Source organism: Lithobates pipiens, unplaced genomic scaffold (assembly GCF_037356315.1).
Source record: "Lithobates pipiens isolate NorthernLeopardFrog02 unplaced genomic scaffold, aLitPip1_a1.2 Scaffold_18, whole genome shotgun sequence".
NCBI classification, from domain to species: domain Eukaryota; kingdom Metazoa; phylum Chordata; class Amphibia; order Anura; family Ranidae; genus Lithobates; species Lithobates pipiens.
Window position 1 is genome coordinate 151,042,290 of NW_027507758.1, and position 27,898 is coordinate 151,070,187.

The 27,898-nt window shown below is 40.6% G+C and overlaps 1 protein-coding gene across 1 annotated transcript in view; it reads left to right on the forward strand.

Annotated features, from left to right (window-relative positions):
- The window catches only part of SYNJ2 (synaptojanin 2), a 203,928-nt gene that overhangs the window by 118,333 nt on the left and 57,697 nt on the right, over window positions 1-27,898 (forward strand). The window contains exons 8-14 of the mRNA XM_077486270.1: window positions 12,886-13,058; window positions 15,179-15,260; window positions 17,879-18,031; window positions 19,241-19,406; window positions 21,566-21,757; window positions 24,604-24,688; window positions 26,843-26,983. Of these exons, the coding sequence (XP_077342396.1) occupies window positions 12,886-13,058; window positions 15,179-15,260; window positions 17,879-18,031; window positions 19,241-19,406; window positions 21,566-21,757; window positions 24,604-24,688; window positions 26,843-26,983 (992 nt within the window). The remainder of the gene's footprint in view (window positions 1-12,885; window positions 13,059-15,178; window positions 15,261-17,878; window positions 18,032-19,240; window positions 19,407-21,565; window positions 21,758-24,603; window positions 24,689-26,842; window positions 26,984-27,898) is intronic.

A 27,898-nucleotide genomic window follows, 5' to 3' on the forward strand; every position in this document is an offset into this window, starting at 1 on the left:
TAGAAAAGCTTATTTATGCTGAATGGTATCACCTGGATAAGCATTTTCTCCCTCCAAAGAGATTCACAGCACTCTATCCCATGGAGGAGAAATTCACCAAAAAATGGAATGTACCAGCAGTTGACGCTGCGATTTCGTGTGGATAACAGTCTAACTTGTCCAGTAAACAATGCACAAATGCTTAAGGATCCAACAGATAAAGGTTGGAATTCCTGTTAAAATCCTCTTTTTCCGTGGCAGGTGCCGTTACTCAGCCTGCAGTCGCTGCAATAGGCATCTGTCAGTCCCTAAAGGACCAGTTTAGACAGACCCTTAAGGAGGTTCCTGCACAACAAGCCCAAGGTTTGCCGGAACTACCAAAAGCATTATGTTTTGCCATAGACGCCATGAAAGATTCTATTCACTCGGCGTCCCGCCTCATGCTTGTGCTAGTGCACATGCGTAGGATCCTGTGTTTAAAAAATTGGTCAGCCGAAGCACCATGCAAAAGGCTCCTAACTGGTTTTCCTTTTCATGGGGATCGGCTATTTGGGGATGATTTGGACAAATACATCCAAATGATTTTTAGTGGGAAAAGCACTCAGAAAGTATAAACACCCTTCATTTAAGCGGACTCTTTCTCCTGCGCCAGGGGCATCCGCCTCTAGGCAGTGACAGCGGCCTCCACTGTCAGACTCTAGAGAAAAGCCTCAGGGTCAGGTCCAAGCAACAAAAGACAGATGGGTCATCTCCACGGTGTCTCTAGGATACAAACTCACATTTCTGGAGTTTCCACCGTCTCGTTTTCTGAGGACAAACGTTTCCAAAGATCCAGGGAAAAGGAAATCTCTGTTTCGGGCACTAGACCGATTACTGGCTCAGGGTGTGATCATACAAATCTCCACAGGAAAGCAAGGTTTGGGGTTTTATTCAAATCTCTTTACGGTACCAAAACTGAATGGAGCTGTCAGACCCATTCTAGATCTAAAAAAATCTAAATCAGTTCCTGAAGATCCGCTCCTTTCGCATGGAGTCGATCAGGTCAGTGGTTTCTATCCTACGAGGAGAACTTCTGGCGTCTATCGACATCAGGGATACATATCTGCATGTCCCTATATTTCCCACTCACCAAGGGTTTCTGCGGTTCAAGGTAGAACAGCAGAATTTTCAGTTTGTAGCCTTGCCCTTCGGGCTGGCTACAGCACCCCAGGTGTTTACAAAAGTTCTGGCCCCACTTCTAGCCAAGTTAAGGGCACAGGGCATAACAGTCTTGGCGTACCTAGATGATCTATTGCTAATAGACCAGTCGGTGGCTCATTTGGAGAAAAGCGTGCGCATTACAACCAAATACCTGAAAAATTTGGGTTGAATTTTCAAACTAGAGAAGTCTTCCTTAAAACCGCTAAAAAGTCTGGAGTACTTGGGTCTGATCATAGACACAGCCCAGAAAAAGGTGTTCTTGCCTCAGGCAAAGATCAACTCCATAAGAGAGCTGTTGCGGATGGTCAGGTCGAAAGGAGATCCCTCCATTTAGGGCTGCAACTAACGATTATTTTCATAATCGATTAGTTGGCCGATTGTTTTGATTAATCAGTTAATAACCTTAAAAAAAAAAATGGGTCAAATTGACGTTCATTTTCAACCACAGTGACAGGAAAATTTTGAAATAATAGAGAACTTCTCGGTCAAAGGAATTTTCAGTGTATGTGGTTTTTGTTCAGAAATTAAGTGAAAATTTCAAACAAAATGCTTTTATTCAGCGAATGTACAAAGATTTTTCTTCTGAATATTCTCACCTTAAAATTGATCCGTGAGGCCAGCATAAGTCTTATTACACACCTATGCAGTTTTTGCTTTTGATCTGTTTCTGCAGTGCTTTTTTCTGTGCGTTTTGATTTTTGCGCACGTGATTTTACTGCAACTTGCGCTTTTTGCATTTATTTTGGGGCAGATTAAAAAACACAAATTTCAGCAAAAATGCATTACATTCTTTTCTGTTGAAGTATATTGAACCAAAAAAGCACCGTTTTGCGTTTAAAAGTCCCTGACCCTTTCCAAATATGCAGCGGCTGAAAAAAGCACAGATATGAACGTGTCCCATAGGAAACCATGTAAAGGAACTGTAGTGCGTTTCTGCAAAAAGCACCAATAAACATATAGATGTGAACCAGGCCTAAGACGTTTAGTAACATAATGGGGTTAAAAAGACTAAAATTAGCCCTTTATAGTACAAAAAAAGCATAACTACTGGAAGGGGTTAATTTCTTTTACTGTAGGACAGTGAAAGTAATATTTACAGTAGTGATTATATTTTTGTACTATAAAGGGCTCATTTTAGTTTTTTTTTTAACACCATTATTTTACTGGCCGATTAATCGATTATGAAAATAGTAATCTATTAGTTTCATAATCGATTAGTTGTTGATTAATAGATTAGTTGTTTCAGCCCTACCTCCATTCGCCTTTGCATAAGGATGTTAGGAAAGATGGTGGCTTCATTCAAAGCGGTTCCCTATGCCCAGTTCCATTTGAGACTGTTGCAAAACAGTATCCTGTCTGCTTGGAACAAAATGATTCAAGCGTTAAACTTGCCAATGAGGCTGTCCCCAAAGGTGTTCCAGAGCCTCAGTTTGTGCTCGGTATCCAGGAATCTGCAGAAGGAAAAAAACCTTCATACCAGTTACCTGTAAAGTGGTAATGACAGATGCCAACCTTTCAGGTTGGAGAGCAGTACTGGAAAAGACAACTGCCCAGGGACAGTGGTCCAGAACCAAAAAAAGCCTGACCCATCAACATCCTAGAGATTCGGGCAGCGTGTCTGTCTCTGAAGCCCTGAACATTCAGGCTACGGGATTGTCGTATCAGGATTCAATCCAACAATGCCACAGCTGCGGCCTATATCAATCGCCAAGGGGGCACTAAGGGTCATGCAGCTCAGAGTGGTGGACCATATTCTAGCTTGGGCAGAAAAGGATGTTCCTTGCCTATCGGCAGTCTTCATTCCAGGGATAGAGAATTGGCAGGCGGACTACGTGAGTCACCAGCAGTTGTTCCCGGGGGAGTGGTCCCCTCACCCCAAAATTCTTTCTGGCTATATGCCAAAGATGGGGGGTCCCAGACGTAGATCTTTTGGTGTCCAGGTTCAACATGTAGTTGGTCAAGTTTATGTCAAGGACAAGGGATCCACTCGCATGCAAGACAGATGTGGGGTGACCACACGGGGTCAGTTTTCACAGAGTTAGGTTTTTTTTCCCCCCTATTCAATTGCTGCCACGGCTTCTTTGCAGGATCAAGTTGGAAAGAAATCCGGTAATTATTGTAGCCCCAGCATGTCCCAGAAGGTCCAGGTATGCAGAAATCGTAAAAAGATGGCAGTGGAGGATCCATGGTCCCTTCCACTACGGCCAGACTTACTCTTACAGGGGGCGATATTCCATCCTACTTTACAAACTCTAAGTTTGATGGTTTGGCTATTGAAGCCCACATCCTGAAGAGACATAGTCTCTCTGGGTCAGTGATTTCTACCTTCATTAATGAAGCCGGCTTCCAGAGTTATATATTATAGACTCTGCAGGGCAAAAGTACAAATGAAGCTGGCCTTGAGTACTATTAAGGGCCAAGTCTTGGCTTTATTTCAAAGACCGCTTGCTTTGCATTCTTTGGTCCGGGGTTGTTATACAAGGGGTAATGCGGCTTATTCCGCCAGTTAGACCACCCTTGAACCCTTGTGACTTGAACTTAGTTTTTTGTCGGTATTGCAAGAACAGCCCTTTGAACCGTTACAGCATACTCCCTTGGTGCTTCTGACAAGGCAAATAGTGTTTCGGGTTGCTATACCCGCTGCAAAAGGGTATTGGAGTTGGCCGCTCTTTCCTGTAAAGAAGCCATATTTAATTATTAAGGTGGTTTTAGGTTTTCACCTAAACCAAGATATTGTCCTACCATTGTTTTTTTCCAAAACCAGGTTCTAGGGTAGAAAACTCACTACATTGTCTTGATGTATTGAGGTTGAGGTTGAGGTTGGTCAAGGTCTATTTAAAGACGACTGCTCAGGTCTGAAAGACTGATGTTTTATTATGCTGCCAAAGGGTCCTAGGAAGGGACAGGCACCGTGAGTTCACCACTCCAAAGAAGCTGCTGGCAGGACTTTTTCTACACCCTGCCAGCACACCGCTCCAGTGTGAAAGCACACTGGAATGAATGGAGCCGCTTTTTTCAGGCGCTATTTTTAGCGCTGTCAAGCCTGAAAAACACCTCCAGCGTGAAAGGGGTCTTAGAGCTGATCTGTTAGTGACACACCCTTACTTTGGGGCACTATGCTGAGGAACATAAATATAGGGATTGTGGACAGGAAGGGGCTAAGCCCTTGTACACACGGTCGGAGATTCCGACAGAATGTGTCCTATCGGACCGTTTTGTCGGATATTCCGACTGTGTGTGGTCTCCATCGGACTGTTTCCATCGGAATATCTGACGGGCCAACTTTTCCAACTTGGCTGTAAAATTTTCCGACAAATTGCTCCGATCGGACATACTCCGATCATGTGTAGCCTACTCCGACGGACAAAGTGCCAGGCATGCTCAGATCAAATTCCTAGACCAGTTATTGGCTACTAGCCTGAACGTAGTCCCGTCGTAACGAAATAACGTCATCACGTTATGAACAATCAGATTTTCCGACAACTTTGTCCGACCGTGTGTATGCAACAGTTTCGGACAAAATCCGTCGGACAAAATCCAACGAATTTGGTTGTCAGAATGTCCGACCGTGTGTACAAGGGCTTACATGTTTTCATTTTTTTAACTGCATCATTAGATTTGATTTAAAAGAAATCAATATAATCCTTATCTGAGTTCTCTCATTTGTAATTGTTTTCTTATATGTGCAGTATTTAAATAAATTCCAATTACAATATTTAGGGGGGGGGGGGATACCCCAGTTATGCTATTTAACACAACACTAAATATTAGTCTATGCAGATTGAATTCAGTCTCCCAACATGATGCAAATGTATAATAACCTACACAAAGTGTTAAAAATATTAAGTTACAGTTTACTTATTAAAGGATAAGTCTACCCTAAGACTAAAATAACTACATCTAAAGACATCCACGATATAAGCCTAACCTATCTAGACCTCTAAAGAAGAAATCACTATACATACCTTCTTTGAAGCCGATCCGGTCTGGTCTCCAGCAGCGGAAGCTCTGCAGAGGACACAGCCGACAACGACCGGGAAATGAATGCTAATTTACATCAACCATAGACTTACTATGGGGCTTCCATTGTCGGCAGTATCCTCTGCACACAGCGAAGCCGCAGCTGACAGCTCACTGTGGGATCGGGTCGGATCAGCTTAAAAAAAGGTATGTATTCTGATTTCTTCTTTACAGGGTTAGATAGGTTAGTGTCGAGTGGATTGGTGCTTTATAATGGAAACTTTACAGAATGCTGAAACGGGTAAATAATTTATATACGTACCCATCAGCTAGAGTGGGGGTAAACGGGAGTATGTCGTCCGCTTTTGATATGCGAAATGGTACATGACAGGGGTGTCCCCTCTCGCCCTTGCTATATGTGATAGCCTTGGAGCCCCTATTAGCAAAAATCCGAAAGAACCCAGTTATAGAAGGAATAAGAATGGGGGGGAAGAACATAAAGTGGCGGCACATGCGGACGACATACTCCTATATATGATCAACCCCCAAACGTCGTTACCAGGCCTGATAAGGGAGATCCGAGATTATGGGGCCCTCTCTAATTTTAAAATAAACCAAATTAAAACAGTTATCCTGAACATTGGATTAGGTACGCAGGAAGAGGAAAAGATACGGCAAAAATTCCCTTTTACATGGGAAAAAAAAGAAATAACATACTTAGGGATTAAAATAACAAAGACAATTCAGGGGTTATACCAGGCTAATTATATCCCGCTAATAAATTAAATTAAAGCGTTACTTAGGAAGATGAATAAAGGAACAATATCTTGGATGGGAAGAATCAATGTGTTGAAGATGGTGGTATTACCAAAAATTACATATAAAATGCAAATGCTTCCGATAAATATTCCAATTGGTTTCTTTAATATAATAAGAACTTTATTTTTAAAATTTATATGGCAAAACAAAAAACCCAGGATAAAATTTAATTTATTAACTAGAAAAAAAATAGGGGAGGAATGGCACTACCAGATATACACAGATATTACTTGGCAATTATTTTAACGAGATTGGTCGAATGGACAAACCAAAACACTAAAAAGAAATGGGTAAAAATGGAGGAGATATTGAATGGGTCACAATTACAAAAAAATTTGGATTCCACCAAAATTTTGATTAATTAGTACTAGGACGCATGAAATCACCTTAACGGTACTGAAAAAATGGGATATAATACAGTGTAAAAATAAATGGCAATATAATTCACCACTAATCCCTCTCGAGGGCACGAGTTTTTTTACACCAGGACACGGTACACCATTAGGGAAACAAATGAAGGATTTACAATTAAAAGATATCATATGGGAGGGGAATTTAATGTCAAAACAAGATTTAATGATGAAGCATATATGGCAAATGTTAAAGGATTGGGAATACCTGCAGATTCAACACTTTGTTAATTCCATCCCAAAACCAATAAGAAATGAAAGTAGGTTAACACCAATTGAAAAATTATGTATAAGGGAAACAGTAGTTAAACATTGTGTCTCACAGCTATACGACTGTCTTTCGGAAATAGAAGGCCAAGGAAATATCCCATTTATAGCTAAATGGGAAAAAGACTTGGGCTATAAGGTTGATGAGACCCAAATGATTAATTCGGTATATGATTCTGTATTTGATACAAGATCAATGGAAGTAAATTATAAATGTTTAACGAGATGGCACTTAACACCAGATAAATTACATAGAATGGATCCCTCCAACTCCAAGTTATGTTGGAGAGAATGTAGTTTACCAGGAACAATATTCCACTTCTGGTGGGAATGCCCAGTAATAAATCAATATTGGTGTAAAATAATTGAATATATAGAAAAAATAACAGGGCAAAAAATACCTTTAACTCCAGGGGAGTGTTTGTTTTTAGGAATAGATGAAAAAACGAGTAAGCATTTTAAGGCTCCATGCACACTGAAGCTGATAAACTGCAGTTTATTGGCGTTTGGGCGTTTTTTGTAAAAGCCCATAAACTCCACTCTATGTTAGCCTATGTGTCCATGCACACATGGACGTTTTTCAGCTTTAATGAGCAGTGGAGTTTATGGGCTTTTTTCTGAACGCCAGAAATTCGCGTTCAAAGTGCCGTTTTTCAGCGGCAAAAAACGCCCAAACGCTCATTAACGCTCATTAACGCTCGTTCATTAGTGTTCGGCATTCTATTTTTCAATGCATTGTGGGATTTTTGGAGTGTCCTCTGTGTATTTTTATAAAAAACGCCCATTAACGCTAACGCTGTAAAACGCTCATTAACGCTAGTATAAAACGCTGTTAAAAGCAGGTTTTTCAACCAGCGTTTTCTGCCAGCAATCTGGCGTCCAGAAATAGCTTTTTTGAGCTTCAGTGTGCATGGAGCCTTAAAGAAGAATAAAAAACTCATTAGTACCCGTCTTACTTAATGCTGCAAAAGCCATAATACCAAAAAATTGGTTACAGGTGAAAAAACCCCCGATCAGAGAATGGATCCAAAGAATAGAATATATCAACATGGAATATCTAAGAAAAATGGAGGAAAATAAAATGAAAAAATACTGTAGAACGTGGGAAAAGTATATATTTAAAAAGACGAAGCATTATACACAAGCATTAATGGAATAAAGAGTAGTAGATACGGGGAAGGTCAACAGATTGTAGAGAAGAGGGTAGGGTGGGTGAGGTAAAATTTAATTAAACAAGGAGTTATATAAATAAGATAAGGTAGCACTAATATGATGGCAAAGATAACTAAGTAGATGTCAGTTTTATTTTTTATTTTTTTTCAATCTGTATGGTCTTCTCTTTTTAATGGATAAATATTAAATTGATATAAGTAATAACGAGAAGTTAAAAAAAAAAAAAAAAGAGACTGGGAAATGAAAAAGACACTTTGTCACAATGATGTTAAGAAAAAAAAAAAGGATTCTGAGAGTTAAACTGATTAGAATCCATTAACAACAAGAATCTTACTGAGTGGTAAAAAAAGAAAAAAGAAGAAATAGGTACAAAAAAAAAAAAAAAAAAAGATAGGTTAGTGTTAGATCACTAGTGTTAGATGGATGTCTGTAGATGTAGAGATTTTAGTGTTAGGGTGCACTTATCCTTTAATGACTTCAGTCATGCGATATGTGAGTAAACATTTGCACGAGGTGATCAGGCACAGACATTAGATTACAATGGGGCCTACATATGTCACTGCGTACTGCCAGTACCCATGATACTAAACCATAATACTTCCCTCTGGTTTGCACATACCTGTAGTGACTGAGAGGAAGAATTGGCATAACCCCTAGATATTTGACCCATGAGGGGATAAAGTATGTATACCAGGGACGTGTAGTCAGGCAAGGCAGAGCCTCACCTGCCATTGATCATAATTTTTTTTTAAATGATCAAGCTTTAAGGGTCGTAGCTCGGCGACCTGGGGTCAGATTTTGGGGGTAGGTAGCTGAAGTCATACAAAACTACTGGTCAAAATTTTAAGCTCCTGCCACCTATAGTTGCAGAGATACGGGGTTTCTTGTGCAGCCTGTCAGAAACTACATACCGAGTGGCCAGTTTAAATACAAGTGGGCACACTCTGTTTGCAGCAGACTGAGAGCATGAGCTCACATTGCCTTTCCTAGCTTCTTGTCAGAAGCACTGAGCTCAGTGGACAGCTTGGAACCTTGGACCAATGGTAAAGCACCATTGGAAAAAGCTGTCCAATAAAAATGCTGCAGTGGAGGCTGTTCTCTCACTGCAGTGTCATAGAAGTGATGTGATAGATGTGTCTAAAAGACAAATGCTCCCTTCCAGTCCAGCCCTCTTAACTACAAGGAAAAAACGTGTTTATGGTATAAGATTTACCCATAATTCCATGTTTTACACACACAGTTAGGAGGGAGGATCTGCTGCTATTGAAAAAGTACTGTTTAAACCAGCCTTTCTCAACCTTTTCAACCCAGAGGAACCCTTGATATATTTCTCCAGTCTCAGGGAACCCCTGCTAACAATTAGAAATCTACAACTCATGATACATTAGTGTGATGGTCAGTGGGAAGAATGGTCCTTATATCTGTGGCCATTGGGAAGAATTACCTCCTTACAGATAGCTAAAAAGATCAATGGTGTCGGTGGGAACTTATCCGAGAGGCAGAAATGGCTGCTGAAGGAACCCCTAGCAACCTCTGGAGGAAACCTGGTTGAGAATCACTGGTTTAAATCAAGCTAAATAACATATTATAATGCTATATGTTATAAGATAATTTATTGTTGATCTATTTACTGTGAAATGACTGGTTGGTAGTTATAACTTCAAACTTCAGTAATTTTTCCATTAACCTCTTCCCGACCAGCCGCCACAGTTGTACTGTGGCAGGTTGGCTCCCCTGGGCGAAACAACGTTACCTTATGCCGCTTCGCCTTTTGACTATTAGAGGGCGCGCCCTCCGCTGGGGGCACGCACGTGCCCACGGCTCGCTACCGGAGCCGGGGGAAGTGATCACTGTGCACCCACGATCGCTCGTGGCAAAACGTGAAACGGAATCTGTGTGTATAAGCACACAGATCCCGGTTCTCTCAGGGGAGAGGAGACAGATAGTGTGTTCATACTAAGTATGAACACAGATCTCTCACTCCTCCTAGTCAGTTCCATCCCCCTACAGTTAGAACACACACTAGGGAACACAGTTAACCCCTTGATCGCCCTCTAGTGTTAACCCCATCCCCGCCAGTGCGATTTATACAGTAATCAATGCATTTTATAGCATTGATCGCTGTATAATTGTCACTGGTCCCAAAAATGTGTCAAAAGTGTGCAGTGTGTCCGCCGCAATATCGCAGTCCCGATTAAAAATTGATCACTGATCACTGCCATTACTAGTAAAAAAAAAAAATAATAATAAAAATGCTATAAATCTATCCCCTATTTTGTAGACTCTATAACTTTTGTGTACACCAATCAATATACGCTTATTGAGTTTTTTTTTTTTTTTTTTACCAAACATATTTAGAAGAATACATATCGGCCTAAACTTTTTTTTTTTTTTTTATTTTTTTTTAAATGTGGGTTATTTAGTATAGCAAAAAGTAAAAAGATACTGGGGGTTACTTATGAAAGGCAAATTCACTTTGCACTGCAAGTGCACTTAAAAGTGCAGTGAAAGTGCACTTGGAAGTGCAGTCGCTCTAAATCTAAAGGGTAGATCTGAAATGAAATGAGTGGAAGCTCTGCTGATTTTATCATGCAATCATGTGCAGGCTAAAATGCTGTTTTTTTTATTTTCCTTGCATGTCCCCCTCGGATCTACAGCGACTTTACTTCCAAATGAGCTTGCAGTGCAAAGTGGATTTTCCTTTAGTAAATAACCCCCCATTGTGTTTTTTTCAAAATTGTCGCTCTTCTTTTGTTTATAGTGCAAAAAATAAAAACCGCAGAGGTGATTAAATACCACCAAAAGAAAGCTCTATTTGTGGGGAAAAAGGGGATGTCAAATTTTGTTTGGGTATGGCACGACCGCGCAATTGTCAGTTAAAGCGGCGCAGTGGCCTTTCGCAAAAAATGGCCTTTTCATTGAGCAGACAAATCTTCTGGGGCTGAAGTGGTTAAGCCACCTGCTTAAGTACAGTTTTTGATAATATAGTAAATTACCTTAAAAATAAAATATAATAATTATTTGTATGTTAATTATTGTAATTACCATATTTATCGGTGTATAACACGCCCTATTTCCCCCTTAAAATCAAGGGAAAATAGTGGGTGCGTATTATACGCCGATCCCCTGCCAATTGTGAGCCTCTCGGCGGATTTCGGCCGCTCTCACAGTCCCGCGTGAGCCGCCGAAAGCCGCCATGATTGGCCGAGAAGGGCCAAAAGCTGCCGAGAGCTACTGAGGGCCGAAGAGATACACAAGACATCTGACTCTGTATCTCGGCGGCGCCATTTTTAAATGGCAAGGCTGCAAATGACACTGACAAGGCTGCATGACAAGGCTGCAGATGGACGCTGACAAGGCTGTAATGTCACTGGACAAGGCTGCAGATGGACACTGATAAGGCTGCATTGAAGGGGCATTTAAATGTAAGTTTTATTCCTTAAAATTCCCTCCTAAACTTGGGGTGCGTGCTATACGCCGATAAATACGGTAACCACTTGCCACCCAGGCCAATTCTGACACTTCTCTCCTACATGTGAAAATCATAATTTTATTTTGCTAGAAAATTACTCAGAACCCCCAAACATTATATATATTTTTTTAGCAGGCACCCTAGGGAATAAAATTGCAACTTTTTATGTCACACGGTATTTCCACAGCAATTTTTCAAACACGTTTTTTTTATTTTTTAAAGAAACTGTTTCATGAATAAAAAAAAAATTAAATAAAGTTAGCTCGATTTTTTTTTTTTTATTTTTTTAAAGATGATGTTACGCAGATGTTACGCAGAGAAAGTATATACCTAACATGTTGCACGCTTGTGGAATGGTGCCAAACTTCAGTACTTAAAAATCTCCATAGACGATGCTTTAAAAATGTTTACAGATTACATGTTTATGCTGCGTATACACGGTGCAGGTGTACATTTCCGATGGGAAATGTTGGATGTGAGCTTGGCAGAAAGTCAGACCGTGTGTATGCTCCATCGAACATTTGCTGTCGGACTTTCCACCAACAAATGTTTTATAGCAGGTTCTCAAATTTTTCCGCCAAGAAAACGTTGTTGGCGGAAAGTCTGATCATGTGTACACAAGTCCGTCTCACAAAAGTTCACGCATGCTTGAATCAAGCAGAAGGAGCCGCACTGGCTATTGAACTTCCTTTTTCTCGGCTCGTTGTGCGTCTTGTAGGTCACCACGTCCCCACGTTCGTAATTGTTGGCCAACATTTGTGTGACTGTGTGTATGCAAGACAAGTTTGAGCCAACGACCTTCGAACAAAAATTCACGGTTTTGTTGGCAGAAAGTCAGATCGTGACTTATGTAACCTGTGTGTATCTGGCTCTGATATTAGCCAGTGCCTCACCAACCACTGACCTCACCGCACATCCCTGATATTGACCTACTCAAAATTGGGAGGTCACGGCTTTTTGGTGAGTTTTCCTGAGTGAAGTTGGAGGCACATTGGTGGAGTTATTCACTGAAGATTTATAATGTGAATTACGGTGCATATTATTTTGCACAAGGCACTTTAATGCAAAGGACTTCAAAGTTCACTTTTAATAAGGCACTTGCATAAAGGACATTTTTTTTATTTGCACTTTAATATCACATAATGCACTTTGATTGTTGTTGCACTTTGTACATACTAGTAATTATGATATAAGCCCTGTGTATTGGAGTAACTAATTATTTCAGGACCCATAATAATTTCTATATTTCACTGCAACTTATATAATTGTGTTTATTGGAAACTTGTGTGTTGATGGTTGATTGCTTTGCCTATTGTTTAAATACACTTGGTAAATACAGTATACCCTTTAAAGTGTTATAGCTCAATAATGATGTTAAGGAGTAGATAACAAATAATGTTCAGAGAGACAAAAGCCCAAAATAGTAAAAGGCGCCTAATAATAATAATAATAATATATATTAAAATTAACACATTTGGACCTTGGTTCCCTAAACATCATTTATTTGGCATTTTCTTTCGTCTTGACCTAATGATATTAAAAGAAGATGTGAAGCTATTTCCATTGCACAGGTTTTATTAACTATATACTTTTCCTTGTCTTTAGAAGTTACTTTGGGCATCTCAGCATGCAGAGGATGTGCCAATGATTAATTTTGATTACCATCAGATTGTTAAAGGAGGAAAGATAGAGAAGTTGGAAAACTTACTGAAACCACAGTTAAAGCTAAACTTGGAAGAGTTTGGGATCTTTACAAAAGGAGAAAACCTAACTAAGCGGTAAGTATTTTTGCCTTGCGGCAAAATGAAAAATATCTTGTTATGCTATATTTCCAGCCACATAGAATTTGTGTAGGAAAAGCCATGATCATGGTTTTAAGCCCCATACACATGTGCCGAATGTGAGGCAGCATTTAACATTTCTATTGAACCGGCCGACATTTGGCTTATGTGTACTGCAGTGGCTCCTGTCGAAGGGGCATGACCAGAAATGGTCTGCCGACCCGCTTCCAGTCGGTGCTCTCAGCCACTGGTTTGAACTAAAAGAAAACTTGCAGTGAGTACTAGGCTTTAGAATTGCCTTAGCAAAGCCCTTTGTTTGTTTGAGCTAGCAAAAGCAGTTTCGAAGGAGACTTGTGCTTTTGGTATTTCTACGGTAACAACTCGTAACAGTAATAACTCTATCCTAATTTCATCCAGTAATATAGAGGGGGATTTTAATCTTGTGGAGTGGGCCATGCATATAGTCTTTTACAGACACAGCCTTTTGAATATTATTTTATTGGCTATGTATTTTAAAGGTAAAAGTTTGGAATGGTGTAAGTATATAGATATTTTGATGCTTTCATGTGTTCTGTTTTGAAAATGTAATGGTAAGGTATGAATTATCACAGCATGGCTCCCATTGACACTTCACTGTTTTTACAGCAGAATGAGCATTAATAATAAATATTTATGAATACCTGGTAGAATAGCTAGTTGGTATATAACTAAGGCAAAATTGTGAATAGGTTATTGCTAATAGTAGCTAGTCACTTTTAATTGGACTTGTTCTGTAACGTTAAAGACGTGTGTAGCACTAACCCCAAAGGAGCTGCTGGTTTTATTGGGCTTACCGTTACCTTCTTGACCTCATCTCCGTCTAGGGTTTCCCATGGTAGATGGCCCAAAGAAATGTAGAAACTGACCCTGAATCTTCTTTTGGGTTATTTATTTGAAGTAGAAAAAGAATCTCTCAGTTTAGGGTAGAGGGTTAGGAGGAAGTGCAGATACTTTGGACTGCCAAAAATGGAAAGTCTTTTATAGAAGAAATCCAGAGAATAACCGTTAAGTAGGGCGTTAAGTAAAGTAAAGTCTCTTCCACAGACCTGAGCATAGAATACTTGAGAAAAAGTCTCTGCCACAGACTTGAGCGTAACTGAGGGACATAGACAAATTTATAGAGCTATCATACGGTACCAGTAACTCTCAGCCGGTCTGGTGATACCGTATGAGTGTAGATCCAGGATCAACTGAGCCTCCAGGCTCCTTCAGAGAAGCCAGCCTTGCACATGGCCTTCTCCTGAAGAGTCCTCCCCTGGATGCTTTTGCAGTTGCTGGGCCTCTCCTTAGATGAGACGGCATCGGACCACCCTTGAATCACCAGGCCCAGATATCCATTCAGGCCTGTCCCTGCAGTTGCTTCACCTCGGGCTATCCAGCCCAGAGACTTGGAAGTGCATGGAACCGCACCCCAGGCCAGGAGGGCCAGGGGGTTGGTCAGGAGGACGAGTACCCAACAGACAGAAAACCTCTCTGGACCGGAACCCCGTAGCACGTGATGTCAGTACCTTAAATACCACCTCCCAGAATGCACAGCAGGAGAACACTCCCACTGGGCTGGTTCAGAGAGAAACGTGGCATTCAATACACCCAGCTAAACTGTGCTCTCACACTTGCCGGCGGTGACAGCAACACCTGCAGCCAAGGAGAACCCAGTGCAACCCAGCTGGGCTGGTACTAAAATCATAATTTAGTAAAATTAGCCCTAAAACCCAACTGTGGTTTCAGGAATATTTAACTTTCAAAAACATATAGCGCATGCACGTCAGGAGCCAGCGCTACACATGTGATCCTTCATTCTCATCAGAAGTAAGGAAGCTACTTGGATGAGTGGCATGAAGTTTCCAACATTACAGCATAGGTCCAGTTGCATATAAGTAAATACATCTAGCTATACCATCACCTGGTTAAATGAGAACCTTAGCATTCACTGGTAATATTTGGAGAACTGAACAGTTCTGTTTGTAGAAACTTTGAAAAAGTGTTTCCTTGGACAAGAGCTCTTATAAAGTATACAAGTGCCTAAAGGTTTTTGATGATGATTGATGATGATTGATCTTAGGAATGTTTCTTAACAGAGTGCAGAAGGGAACCTTTCGAATAAATTGTCTAGACTGCTTGCATCGTACAAATGGTGTTCAAGCCTACATTGCACTTGAGGTAGGTATTTCTTTTTATGTTTTATCATCAGAATAGACCTTAAAATAAAATTTGGTAACTCAGGTTCAGTAATACTATAGATAAATATAAATTTCATTTTGGATAGAGCAAGGGAGGGTTATAACATGTCAGATTTTTTTTTCATCTGTGTCTCATGTAGAGATTTCCCTTAATTTCCTGTTCCTTAGCCAAACGGGAAGTGGTAGGAAATCACTGCAAATTACGGAAGTTCTTTGGGGACCCCTAGGTCACCAGAATTAGTGTCCTCATTCAAAGATTTCCCCTCTCTTACTTTTCTTGGGACAAATATACAAAATTTGTGATTTTCTTTACTTTCACTTTCAATGAAAATGGTAAACAGGACATTTAGGGTAAATCTCCTTAATGGGGATGCAGGCATCAATAAAAACTGACAGGGGCTCCGATTCCTCTCCACTTCATCCAAATAAAAAAATAAAAAATTAAAAAAATCTTTTGTCTTTAGTTATTCTTTAAGTTATGTTTGACACACTGCATAGTTATAATTTGTTTCTATTCTGTTGAATACGTACTGTAGAGACTACATAGAGACTTTTTTTTTATTTTTTATTGAAAAAGCCAACTTTATTGAAGTACATATGCTTGGTACATAAATCGACAGAGGCCAACATGGCCAAAACAGTAGCACATATATAGACACATTGAAGTAACCGTATAGCATAAAGCAAAATACCCAAAAGAGGTAGAGTCATCACACATTATATATGTATATATAAAAAGGAGACAAAGGAAAGGGGGAGAGACAGAGAGGGAGGAAGGAAAAAATAAATTATAAGGGGGAGTGGGAGGGAATGGGGAAAATGAAGGGCGGGTATATCAAGTACACGTTTCACCATCTGCCAACCATCTACCCCAGACCTTTTCGTATTTAGGTGAACACCCCCTGTGCACATAAATCAGCTTCTTATATGGAAGAGTATCATTTACCTCTTTTTTCCAACACTGGATTGTGGGGGGCAGGGCCTGCATCCACCTTCAAGCCATCGCTTTCCTTGCCAGGAATAGGGAGAGACCTACAAACTTAATAGACTTTTTTCTTATTCTCAAATTGAATTAAGGTAATTTCATATTTACATTATAATTAAAAAATTTTCCAGAGTTGCTGGAAAGCTATTGTTGCCAATTTCTTTTCTTTTCAAATGTACTTTAAAAATGTATTTTGGCTGTATTCCTTAAAGCGTTTGTTATAAAAAAAAAAAAAAAATGGATCCTGTTCCCTTAAAGCATGTTATACAGCACAGTGCTTGTGCTGTGTCATTTGGCCCCCTGTATCACCTATAATACCTGGCTGATCCTGCCTGGCTATACCCCCCCCCTGTAAACTGACCATGATAATCATGGCTGCTGAGCACTGACACCATGGTAAGAGTACGTGCCTCCATCAGCTGCAGCCCTCCTGTTTTCCTATGTACTCCTCTGTCCTCCTCCCCTCTCTGCCTGTCAGTTTTCCTTCTGTAGATACCTCTGATATATATATATATATATATATATATAAGTAAGCTACCCAGTGCATGTCATTTCTAAAATAATGCAGTATAATAGCTTACTTCAGAGCTCAATTCAGCGTTCACGTGACTGCCCGCCAGTCTCCTTCTCTTCTCTTCTGGTCTCATGTGATGTTGGCAGGGGTTTCCCAGCACCTCCCCCTGCAGCTGTTGCATCGGGAGAGGAGACCAGCAGGCAGTCAGCTGAGCGCTGAACTACGTATTTTCTATACTAGAGAAAAAAAATATTGGCTTCACAAACACTTTAAAGCTATTATATCACTAGAATAAAGTGAAAGTCTGCAAAAAAAGGTTTACCTGCAAAGAAAAGACTTAATGTTACTAAACCCAGGACCTGTATTTACTATATCTCCCATATCACATAGAACATGGAAATGCAATTATTTTAGTAAATATAAACAGTGAAATACCTTTTTTTGCATCAGCAGTTAGAGCAGTCTTTTGACTTCTATCAGCGTCTGCTTGTAGTAGACATTTTCATTCTACTCTGAATGTCCTATAAGGCTGCAGGACCCCTGACCCTCTGTCTGAACAGTGCTGATTGGCCCTGTACTAATCACATGCAATCTTCCCTGACAAAAAAAAAAACTCTCTTGCAATACGCACAAAACTAAGCATGTGCAGAGTGCCCCCAAGGCTCTGTTCCATCAGGAGATGATTTGGGTACAGTGGAAGAAGGGGAGGGACAGATAAGGCAGGATCAACAGCCTTTTTACACAATGCAGAGGATTAATTCTTTAGATTCCACAGATTCTACAGCGAGTATAACAAGCATGCTTTATTGCATATACAGACTGATTTTACTGTTGTGTGTTTAGTAACACTTTAATACTCACCTGTCCTACTGCTTACACCTCCGATCTTTGCTCTTTTAAAGAATTAAAGCATTTTGAATAATCTTCAGGATCTGACACTTAAGGGGTGTGGGATGCTTGGTCCCCCTCTGCAGTATGGGGTTTGATCCACCATCCCCATGTCATTACAGGATACAGTAGATCAAGCCACACTGCTTAGCAGGGGTGCATCAAGTTGTTTAAACAGAAAAAGATTTTGATGATCCGTTACTTTTTGTAGGTGCTGCGGACCCAACTTGAGAGTCTTGGTTTAGACGATATGAAGTCTGTGATGGAGCGCTTTGAAGAGTCTTACAAATCTATGTGGTCTGTCAATGGTCATAACCTGAGCATGATTTTCACAGGAAGCAGAGCCCTGGAGGGCAAAGCTAAGGTATGCAGGATAAAACTTGGAACTATAGAATACATTTCAGAAACTAAATAGCATCCTTCCAGGGCATATCTAGCCTATTTAAAAGAAAAGTAATCACTTTCGAATGTAGAAGTGACTGCATGCTTCAGCAGGCTATATCTGATTCCTGTAACTTGACGGGAGAGATAGGAAGCAGTCACAGTCTAGAAGTATGTCCACGTCCATATACAATGCACAATTTTAAAAGGAAAACTCATCAAGGAAAATAAAAAAATACTAAAATACAAATTGCAAAGGTGGGAAAGGGTTCTTAAAGCAGGAAAAAGTTTTGTTTTGTTTTGAAATGGGTACCGTATATACTCGAGTATAAGTCGACTTTTTCAGCACTTTTTTTATGCTGAGAAAGCCCCTCTTGGCTTATACTCGAGTGAGGGTCTCCTGCTGTGTCATGCATTCTTAACTGTTCGGCGGCCGTCCACTGTAACAAAGCCCCACTTCCTCCTCATCCGTGATAGATGGAACACCGAACACAGATACAATGCTGGGAAACTGAATCGGTGTTCCGTCTATCAAGGATGAGGAGGAGTCGGGGCTTTGTTACAGTGGACGGCCGCTGAACAGTTAAGACTGCAGTTGCATGACACCTGCTGTCTGTAATCAAAGGTACAGGTGGGCAAAGTGAGGCTGCAGATGGGCACAGTGAGGCTGCAGCTGGGCACAATGAGGCTGCAGATGTGCACTGATCATACAGGTGGGCACGGTGAGGCTGCAAATGGGCACAGTGAGGCTGCAGATGGGCATTGTTTACCAGTAGCTGCTGCATTTCCCACCCTAGGCTTATACTCGAGTCAATAATTTTTTTGTGGTAAAATTTGGTTTTTCAGAAATCAGTCCTTTCTTATACCAAAGGTTTTCTTCTTTAGAATATTAAAAGAGGTTAATTCATCTAGGATCACATACCATACCGATATTGATGCACTTGATTGTATCTCATATAATGCATTAGCATTTATTATAGCATTAACAATATCATATGTAACCTAGCAGTATTATCTGTCTAAGCAAGATCCATAGTACCTCAAATGGATTCACTCAAGAAAGGCAATATGTAACTCATTGGTAGTGTGAAAATGTAAAGCGGTGGTGGTGTAATATTACTGTGCCCTGTTGTTACATTTGGGGGAAAGCATTACGTGTAATGCTTATTTCTGTCAATCTAATTTTATAAAGGTTGGAAAACTTAAAGATGGGGCCCGCACTGTGTCCAGGACTATTCAGACAAACTTCTTTGATGGTGCAAAGCAGGATGCTATTGATTTGCTGCTCATGGGGGATTTCTACAATGATGAATATGCAGACAAAGGACGGATGTTAATGGACAGTGCTGCTCTTCTTGGTAATGTATATCTAACATTCTGAGTGTAATATTTCATGTAAACCAATAATCAGTCCAATAAATGCAGTGAACTTGCTGGGTGCATGATTTATATAGGCAATGTGAATGTTCTTGATTACTAAAAAATAATGTTTACGTTTTAAAATCCATCCTTCTCACCAATAGCATTAGCTTTGAAGAGAAGGTTTTTTAAGAAGCTGATCAAAACAGATAATAAATTTACTAAAAGTGATTGTAAAGTCTTGCTTAAAAAATAAATAAATAAATAAACATGTTATACTTGTGCTCTCTGTAGTGGTTTTGTAGTAGCCCGGATCTTCCTCTTCTCTGGTTACTCTTTGGTGCTCCTGGCCCCTCCCTCCGAGTGCCCCTGTAGACCAGAAGCCTGCTGTGGGGGCACCCGAGCCGAGTCAGAGCTCCGTGTATCCATTTAGACACAGAGCCCTGACCCGGCCCCGCCTCGACTTTCCCCTGATTTGCTAACTGACTTTGATTGACAGCTGCGGGAGCCACGGCTGTGCCCCAACCAATCAGGAGGAGAGTCCCGGATGGCCAAGGGAATCGTGGACATCACTGGATAGAGAAGGAGCTCAGGATAAGTATTAGGGGGTGCTGGGGAGGCTGCTACACACAAAGGTTTTTGATCTTGGATAAAAAACCTTTTGACTTTACAACTCCTTTAAGTTGTATAAGATGGATTTTGTTATCAGTCATTATTAAAGCATAAGGCCGCGTACACACGCGCGGACTGTTGGCCCAACTTTGTCCGTCCAACAGTTTGAGCGAACAGTCCGCTCAAACTTAGCATGGACGGACATGGCCACACACGACGGACGAACAGTTTGCTGAAACCGTGCGCGATGACGTGAACGGCACGTACGACGGGACGAAAAATACGACGTCCTATACACTGCAATGCAACCTTCCGACGTGGAAATCCTTTCTGAGCATGCGCGAGACTTAGTTGGCCGAACAAGCCTACACACGAGCGAGCAGTCCGCTGAAACCTTGTTTCAGCGGACAGTTTTTCGGAATTTTCGTAAGACCTTGTTCGGCCAACTGTCCGCTGAAACTGTCCGCTGAAGCCCCACACACGAGCGGACTGTCCGCCCAAACACTGTTCAGCGGACAAGGTTGGGCGAACAGTCCGCGCGTGTGTACGCGGCCTAACTCAACATTTAATGTCCCTTCAAATTGTTTTTTCAGGCCAACCTTGCCCAAGCAAATGATTTATTGCTGGGTGCACTGCATTACTTGTATGTAACCTCAGCTATATACAGTAAACAGTGCTGTGTTCTGGCAGTTGGAAAATAACTTCTTGTCCCACTCTTGAAACAAAATCTATGAATGAATACAAAGCTTCCTCTGATTGGTTGAGGCAGAGAGGTGGGGGTGTGATGTGAAATATTGTTAGCCTGTAACTTCTTGTACACTGTCTCTGCTGCAGCATTAGTAATATTTGCAGCTACCTCTGTGGACTACAGAACCCCCCCCCAACACACACACACACACACACACTGAAAATGAAGAGTATGAGTTGTTCTGCAGTCATGTTCCAACACTGGTGCTTACAGTACTTGAAAGTGGTGGCTACAATCATTTTCTATTTGAGGTTTTTTTCTTTTATTTCCACCTGGTGATTCAACCAGTAACATGACTCCAGAAATTTGAATTTGAGAACCTGCTGTCAAACATTTGTGGCCAGAAATTCCGACAGCAAGTGTTCAATGGAGCATAAACACGGTCGGACTTTCTGACAACAAGCTCATATCGATCATTTCCCATCAGAAAGTCCGACTGTGTGTACGCGGCATTAGGCCCTTTTCACATGAGAGGTCTGATCGAGTCCACCTGTCCTTTTTTCAGGCAGACCGATTAGACCCTCCATTCTCCTCTATGGGCAGTCGGATGTAAATGGACTTGAATGGATGTATCCCCTGCTGAGAAAAGCTGGATCTGTCCCATGTGAAAGGGACTGTACTCGATATACTGTATCTAAGGAAAAGCAACTGTTGTTGGATCTAGATTCACTTAATTTGTCATAGTGTCCCTTTCACTAAACACGTACAAGTACAGATGCCATTTTAAGAAGTTACACAAGCCATAATTGAAATGTGACCTAATCAATAATTAAAATATTTTATTTGTTTGTATTACAGTAAACCCCAGTGTGGTAAAAGCAATGTCAGAACGGCAATTTGAGTTTACAAATTATAAAAAGACTCATGTGGCCATGGGTACTTGGAATGTAAATGGTGGGAAGCAGTTCCGTAGCAACATCATTGGCACAAGTGAGCTAACGGACTGGCTACTTGATGCCCCTAAGCTTTCTGGACTTCCTGATTTCCAGTGTAAGTCTGCACTAGTACACAATATATAGCATATTTATCTAATTTTATGTCTCCCTCTATTCTTTCACCTCATCTTTTATCAGTCTCAAAAGAGAACATACAGTACCTCCTGTGTGGCCAGAACGACCAGTGAACATCCATAAACGATGACTTTCTTAGTGCATTACAGTATGTCCTAAGCTAAAACTTAACTACGTTTTGGATGGAATGGGAATGGGTCAAACCCCTGTCTGATTTTATTTTATTTTATTTTTTGATAGCTGGTGTTCCATTGGAAAGAATTACCTTCACTTCCTGTCCCTTGGACACAAAAGGAACAATTTAAAAATTATTCTAAATAAGGGGAAATCCCCTCTAAGACAATTGCCACTTGAGCAAGAGTTCCCATTGGTGCTTCCAATTGCCAGCCAAAGGATAGCAGTAGTTTCTGGCTGGCGAGTGGAATCACAGCATAAGGAGCGCAGACATCCTATGACATGTAAATGTTTTTCTTTGCAAGTAAGCGATGGATCCACAAACATGTGGTGGCAAAGGTAAGGATAAATGGCCTTTATTAGCATATTTCTTTAGTTTAGAAGTTTATTCAAAGGACAAACAGCCAAAGCTTGTTTGGCTGTACTTCTATGGATCACCGTAGTGCAGTTTGCTTTGCAGCAGAGAGCGGGATGAAGACCACTCTGCTGACGTCACAGAGTTGGTCCAGTCACCTCATCATCACGTCCGTGGAGTCGGGATCCGCCCAGATCCGTGAACCGACACCCAGCTCAGGCTCTCAGCGAGCCGCTGAGAGCCTGAGCCGGTCGCTCCCGCTCCCTCCACAGCCAGCGCTCCAGGAAGCGAGGAGGGGGCAGAGCAGAGGGCTGTGACTGACAGTCACCAGCTCTCTTCTCACGGAGCTGTGAGAACCGCGTGTTCAGCGGTATTCAGTCGCTCAGTTCTCAGTGTTAGAGGCGCCGGGGGACAGATGCAGCATCTGACCAATACTGTATCCACCTAGGTAAGTATGAATTTGGGGGAAAAAAACAACCCATACTTCTCTTTTAAGTGGATTGATTTGATTATATTTAAGGGCTGTTTAGAGACCATTTAAGAAAAAGTCTTTAACCACTTGCAGACCGGACCAATTTGCTGGTCAAAGACCAGACCCCTTTTTGCGATTCGGCACTGCGTCGCTTTAACTGACAATTGCGCGGTCGTGCGATGTGGCTCCCAAACAAAATTGACGTCCTTTTTTTCCCACAAATAGAGCTTTCTTTTGGTGGTATTTGATCACCCCTGCGGTTTTTATTTCTTGCGCTATAACCAAAAATAGAGCGACAATTTTGAAAAAAACGCATTATTTTTTACTTTTTGTTATAATAAATATCCCCCAAAAATATATAAAAAAAACATTTTTTTCCCTCAGTTTAGGCCGATACGTATTCTTCTACATATTTTTGGTAAAAAAAATCGCAATAAGCGACTATTGATTGGTTTGCGCAAAAGTTATAGCGTTTACAAAATAGGGATAGTTTTATAGCATTTTTATTAATAATTTTTTATTATTTTTTTTTTACTAGTAATGGCGGCGATCAGCGATTTTTATTGTGACTGCGACATTGTGGGGGACCCATCGGACATTTTTGACACATTTTTGGGACCATTGTCATTTATACAGTAGTCACTGCTATATAAATGCAGTGATTCCTGTGTAAATGACACTGGCAGTGAAAGGGTTAACCAGTGGGTGGCCGTGTAGGGGTTAAGTGTTCCTAGGGGTGTGTTACTAACTGTGGGGGGGGTTGGGCTTTCATTTAGTGAACACTGATCTCTGCTCCAATCACATGGAGCAGAGATCAGCGTCACTAGTTGCTAGGCAGAATGGAGAAATGTTATTTACACAGCATTTCCTCCATTCGGCCGCTCCGTGAGACGATCGCGGGGATGCCCGCGGCGATCGAGTCCGCGGGTCCCGCGACCGGACTCACGGGGGTCCCGACCAGCGTGGGAGCGCGCCGCCGGAGGCACGCTCCCGATGGCAGGGCGGCATTGAATATTGGACGTACCTGTACGCCAATATGCCTGCATGTGCCATTCTGTCGACGTACATCGTCGTGCGCTGGTCGGGAAGTGGTTAAAGTGAGTGAGAAAGGTATTTTTTTTTTTTATAATAACAAACGTGTATACTTATCTGCCGCAAACCTCCTCTTTTTGGGTCCCCGCGGACGTTCCTGGCCCCTCCCCTTTGTCCAGTGCACCCCGTGGTAAGCTGCATCTATTGACGCAGACAGCGGCACTCTGCCCTGCCCCCCACTCCCTCGTCACTGGCTTTGATTGACAGCACTGGGAGCCAATGGCTCCTGGGGGGTTGAGGGGGGAGGTTGACGCCTAAACATTTTTAAGAAAATGTTTAGGCTTTACAACCAATTTAAATAGGGGGTGAGCTAAAGCGCTAAAGTGAAATCTCTTGGTATTTGCAAATGTCTGATTCCTTTAGGATGAATAATAGACTCTTCTCTGAGCATAATCCTTGAGCTCAGCTAAGCCCACCAGCGTGGGGTGGCACAATCCCAGATAAACCAGTTGTCCTTTTCCAGCTGCTGTTCAGTACAAAACACAGCATAGAGCAAATATTATGCAGTATAGTTCTTTTAGGGGATGAGTGCCTTTGAAATATTGCCTTTGTAGACATGATAGGTATCAAGATATACAAAACAGTCGAAATGCAACTTTAAACATTTTACAGAATTTCCCATGTTATTTGTATGCTTCAATTGTTGATGATTACTGTCTGTTTAAGCTGGTATATGAAATACATTCTATTAGGTAATGAATTGTATGTGTGTGTGTTTTTCTCCTATTTGTAGATGGTGAAAAGAACCCTCCAGACATCTTTGCAGTGGGATTTGAAGAAATGGTTGAACTGAATGCAGGAAACATTGTTAGTGCCAGGTCAGTCTTATCGATAGTAGTTAAGTAAAATAAAAGACTTAAAGGTTATCCTTGTTACTTTTACAAATCGTTAAATTTGATGGACTGCAGGCCATACATGGTTCGAATTCCGAACAAATTTTCTTTCAAAAATCGGATGTGATCCGATGGTGTACCATTCATTCATATTACATCATTTATATATGATACCTATACCAATGCAATATATAGAAACATAAAATATAGAACACACAAACACAACACAACACAAAATATAGAACATAACTACAACAATACCCGGAAAAGAAAAAAAAAAGAAAGGGGGTATCGGTCATGTTTCATGGATATTGTATAAAAATTGCCACGGTCCGAAACTCTTCCCATTGTTACCATATTTTTTGAGTTTGATTACTTAAATTCTCCTGAAACATAATCATTTCCTCCATGGATTGCATTTCGCTCATCTCACAAACCCATTCTACTATTGTAAAGGAAATTTGTAAGTTCTGTATATAATTGTATTCTATTTTGTATGTATTGCACACTGCCCTCACTGTCCTCAAGTTCTGATTAGAATTAGTCGACCTATGTTACGCCCCCTTGCTACCATAAACGTAATTGTAATATTAATGTGATACCTACATAATCATGTGAATAAAACCCTTCAATTGCATCATAATAAAGAAGAACAGTTATTTGGAAAGATGCAGAGTGTATCTTTTGTGTCTGTTCCCTGCTGCAGTAGTTATTAATTTGAAACCACTAATCAGTATGAGGATAGGAGTTGCCTATCTACAAAATGGCCAGGCCACTATTGTAGGGCTCTTTGCTTTTAACCAGTTTCGAGCTATTATTGTCCAAGCCGCTATTATCTTATGGTGTAAGATATCTGCCTTGATAGCTTTCATTGATCCTGGAATATTAGGATAATATTGAAATGCTGATATTTGATTGTATTTCAAATTTTGATATTATCTGGTAAATACCAAATATCTTAAGCCAAAAATCCTTCACCATTGGACAACCATACAAAATATGTGCCATTGTACCTCTCTCCTTAAGACATCTTCAACATTGATTAGAAATGTGTTTGTTTTTCAGAACATTTCCAACATGCCCGATCACTCAAATTTGATGGTCACATGGAAATCAGCTGTTGCTGCTGCACACTAATGGTGCGAAATTTGGTGCGAAAGTTGAACGAAAATTCTTAGATAAGCTTTTCTAAAAAAAAAAAACGATTTTTTCGGAATTCAACCCGTGTATGGCTGGCCTAAGTGCAAATGTTGACAATGATGCCACGGGGAACTCCATCCTCAGAATTCCTGGTGCACATATAACCATCCTGGGCTCTAGAGGGGCCAAACAGCCTGTTGCCCTTCATCCCTGAGAACCATTCTCAATGCACCCAATGTTCATGGATTTCACCTGTGCATTTAGTAGTTAGTAAACACAAAGTTGACTATAATGAGCCAGGACCTCCAATTCAGGGATCATTCTGGAAAGGACTGGATGGAACAAACTGCATTTTCTTCAGAGTAGAAATGTTAAGCTTCTGCTACAAAATTTGGTAAAATCCTTGCAATGTACACATCATCCAGGGTGAATTGTATTTTTTCTCAACAAAAGTGGAGTAATGCCTTGTACACACGGTCGGAAATTCTGACGGAAAAGGTCCGATTGGATTATATTGTCGGAATATCCGATCGTGTGTGAGGGCTCTATTGGACTTTTTCCGACGGAAAAAATTTGGGAGCAGGATCTCAAATTTTCCGATCTGACTTTTCCGATTGTTTGTAGAGAATTACGATCGGACAAGGTGCCACGCATGCTCAGATCAAATTACGAGACCAAAGCTATTGGCTACTAGCCTCAACGAAATCCCGTCGTAACGAACGAACGTCATCACGTTCCGAACAATCGAATTTTCCGACAACTTTGTCCGACCGTGTGTATGCAACACCTGTTTAGGACAAAATCCGTTGGAAAAAATCTGACGGATTTTGTTGTCGGAATGTCTGACCGTGTGCACGGGGCATTACTCTTTTTAAAGTTATGACTCATGCATATTTAAATGCTCTATCAGATTGACCATTAAAAAAAAAAAAAATCATACAAGTTCTTGATTGTTTTGCCCAAACATTAAACAAACATAATAAATTCTTTTTTTTACAGTACAACAAATAGAAAAATGTGGGCTGAACAAATCCAGAAGGCTATATCCCGAACAAATCGATACATACTGTTGACCTTTGGACAGCTTGTCGGAGTCTGCCTCTTTATATTTGTAAGGCCGTATCATATGCCATTTATCAGGTATGTGTCCATCCTAGTACCAGTATCGCACATCTTTTCATTTTTTGCTAGCTTGCTGTAAAATATATAATAATTATTATTTTTCTGTGTTCCCTGCTTTATCTTCTGTTTATTTTTTATTTTTTTTTGATATTTTATTTAATGGTATGCGACATACAATGCATAGGTAACTTCACACAAAATGAAATATAAGCAATTACAAACATGTGATCACGAAGCATGGGTATCTGTGCCAACGGTAAAGATTCAGAGGAAAATAATACATGTGCACCATTGTGAACAAGGCAAGAACCCGAATACCCAGGATGTGTAAAAATTAATTTTCAATACCTCGGGTTCCCCCAGCACCCAAAGTACTATAGGTATTAGCCCCGATACCCTTGGAGAATTTTAGTATCTATATATAGGGGAAGAGTATTGCGCAGTGGTCAGTTAGGGTCAGTACATACCTATGTTTTTCTTTTTTTCTTTTTTTTTTGGGGGGAGGGTTAAAATGGGAGATAGAGAGACTAAAAGAGAAAAGGAGAAAAGAGATTAGTTTTGGGATGGAAATTGTTGAGAGGGGAGAAAAGAGATGGAAGAAGTATCCATTATTGATAAGCAAAGTAATACAAATAAATATGTACATTTCTACTTTCTGGGCAATTTAACTTTATAGTATACCCAATCATGTGCTGCAGAATTAAAAATGTAAAGATTCTCATCTACGTGATTGGATGATTTAAGTAAAAACATGGCCTCACTTAAAGTGGTTGTAAACCTCAGATATGAAATATGAACAAAGCATATAATTTTATGATAAACACTCCTATAGGATATGTATGGCGTTAGTATGGGCATCAGACAGGTGTCAAGGAGCTTTAGTATGGGCAGGCGTTTTACAAGCATTAGGCGTTTGAGGGGCCTTTTTAACAC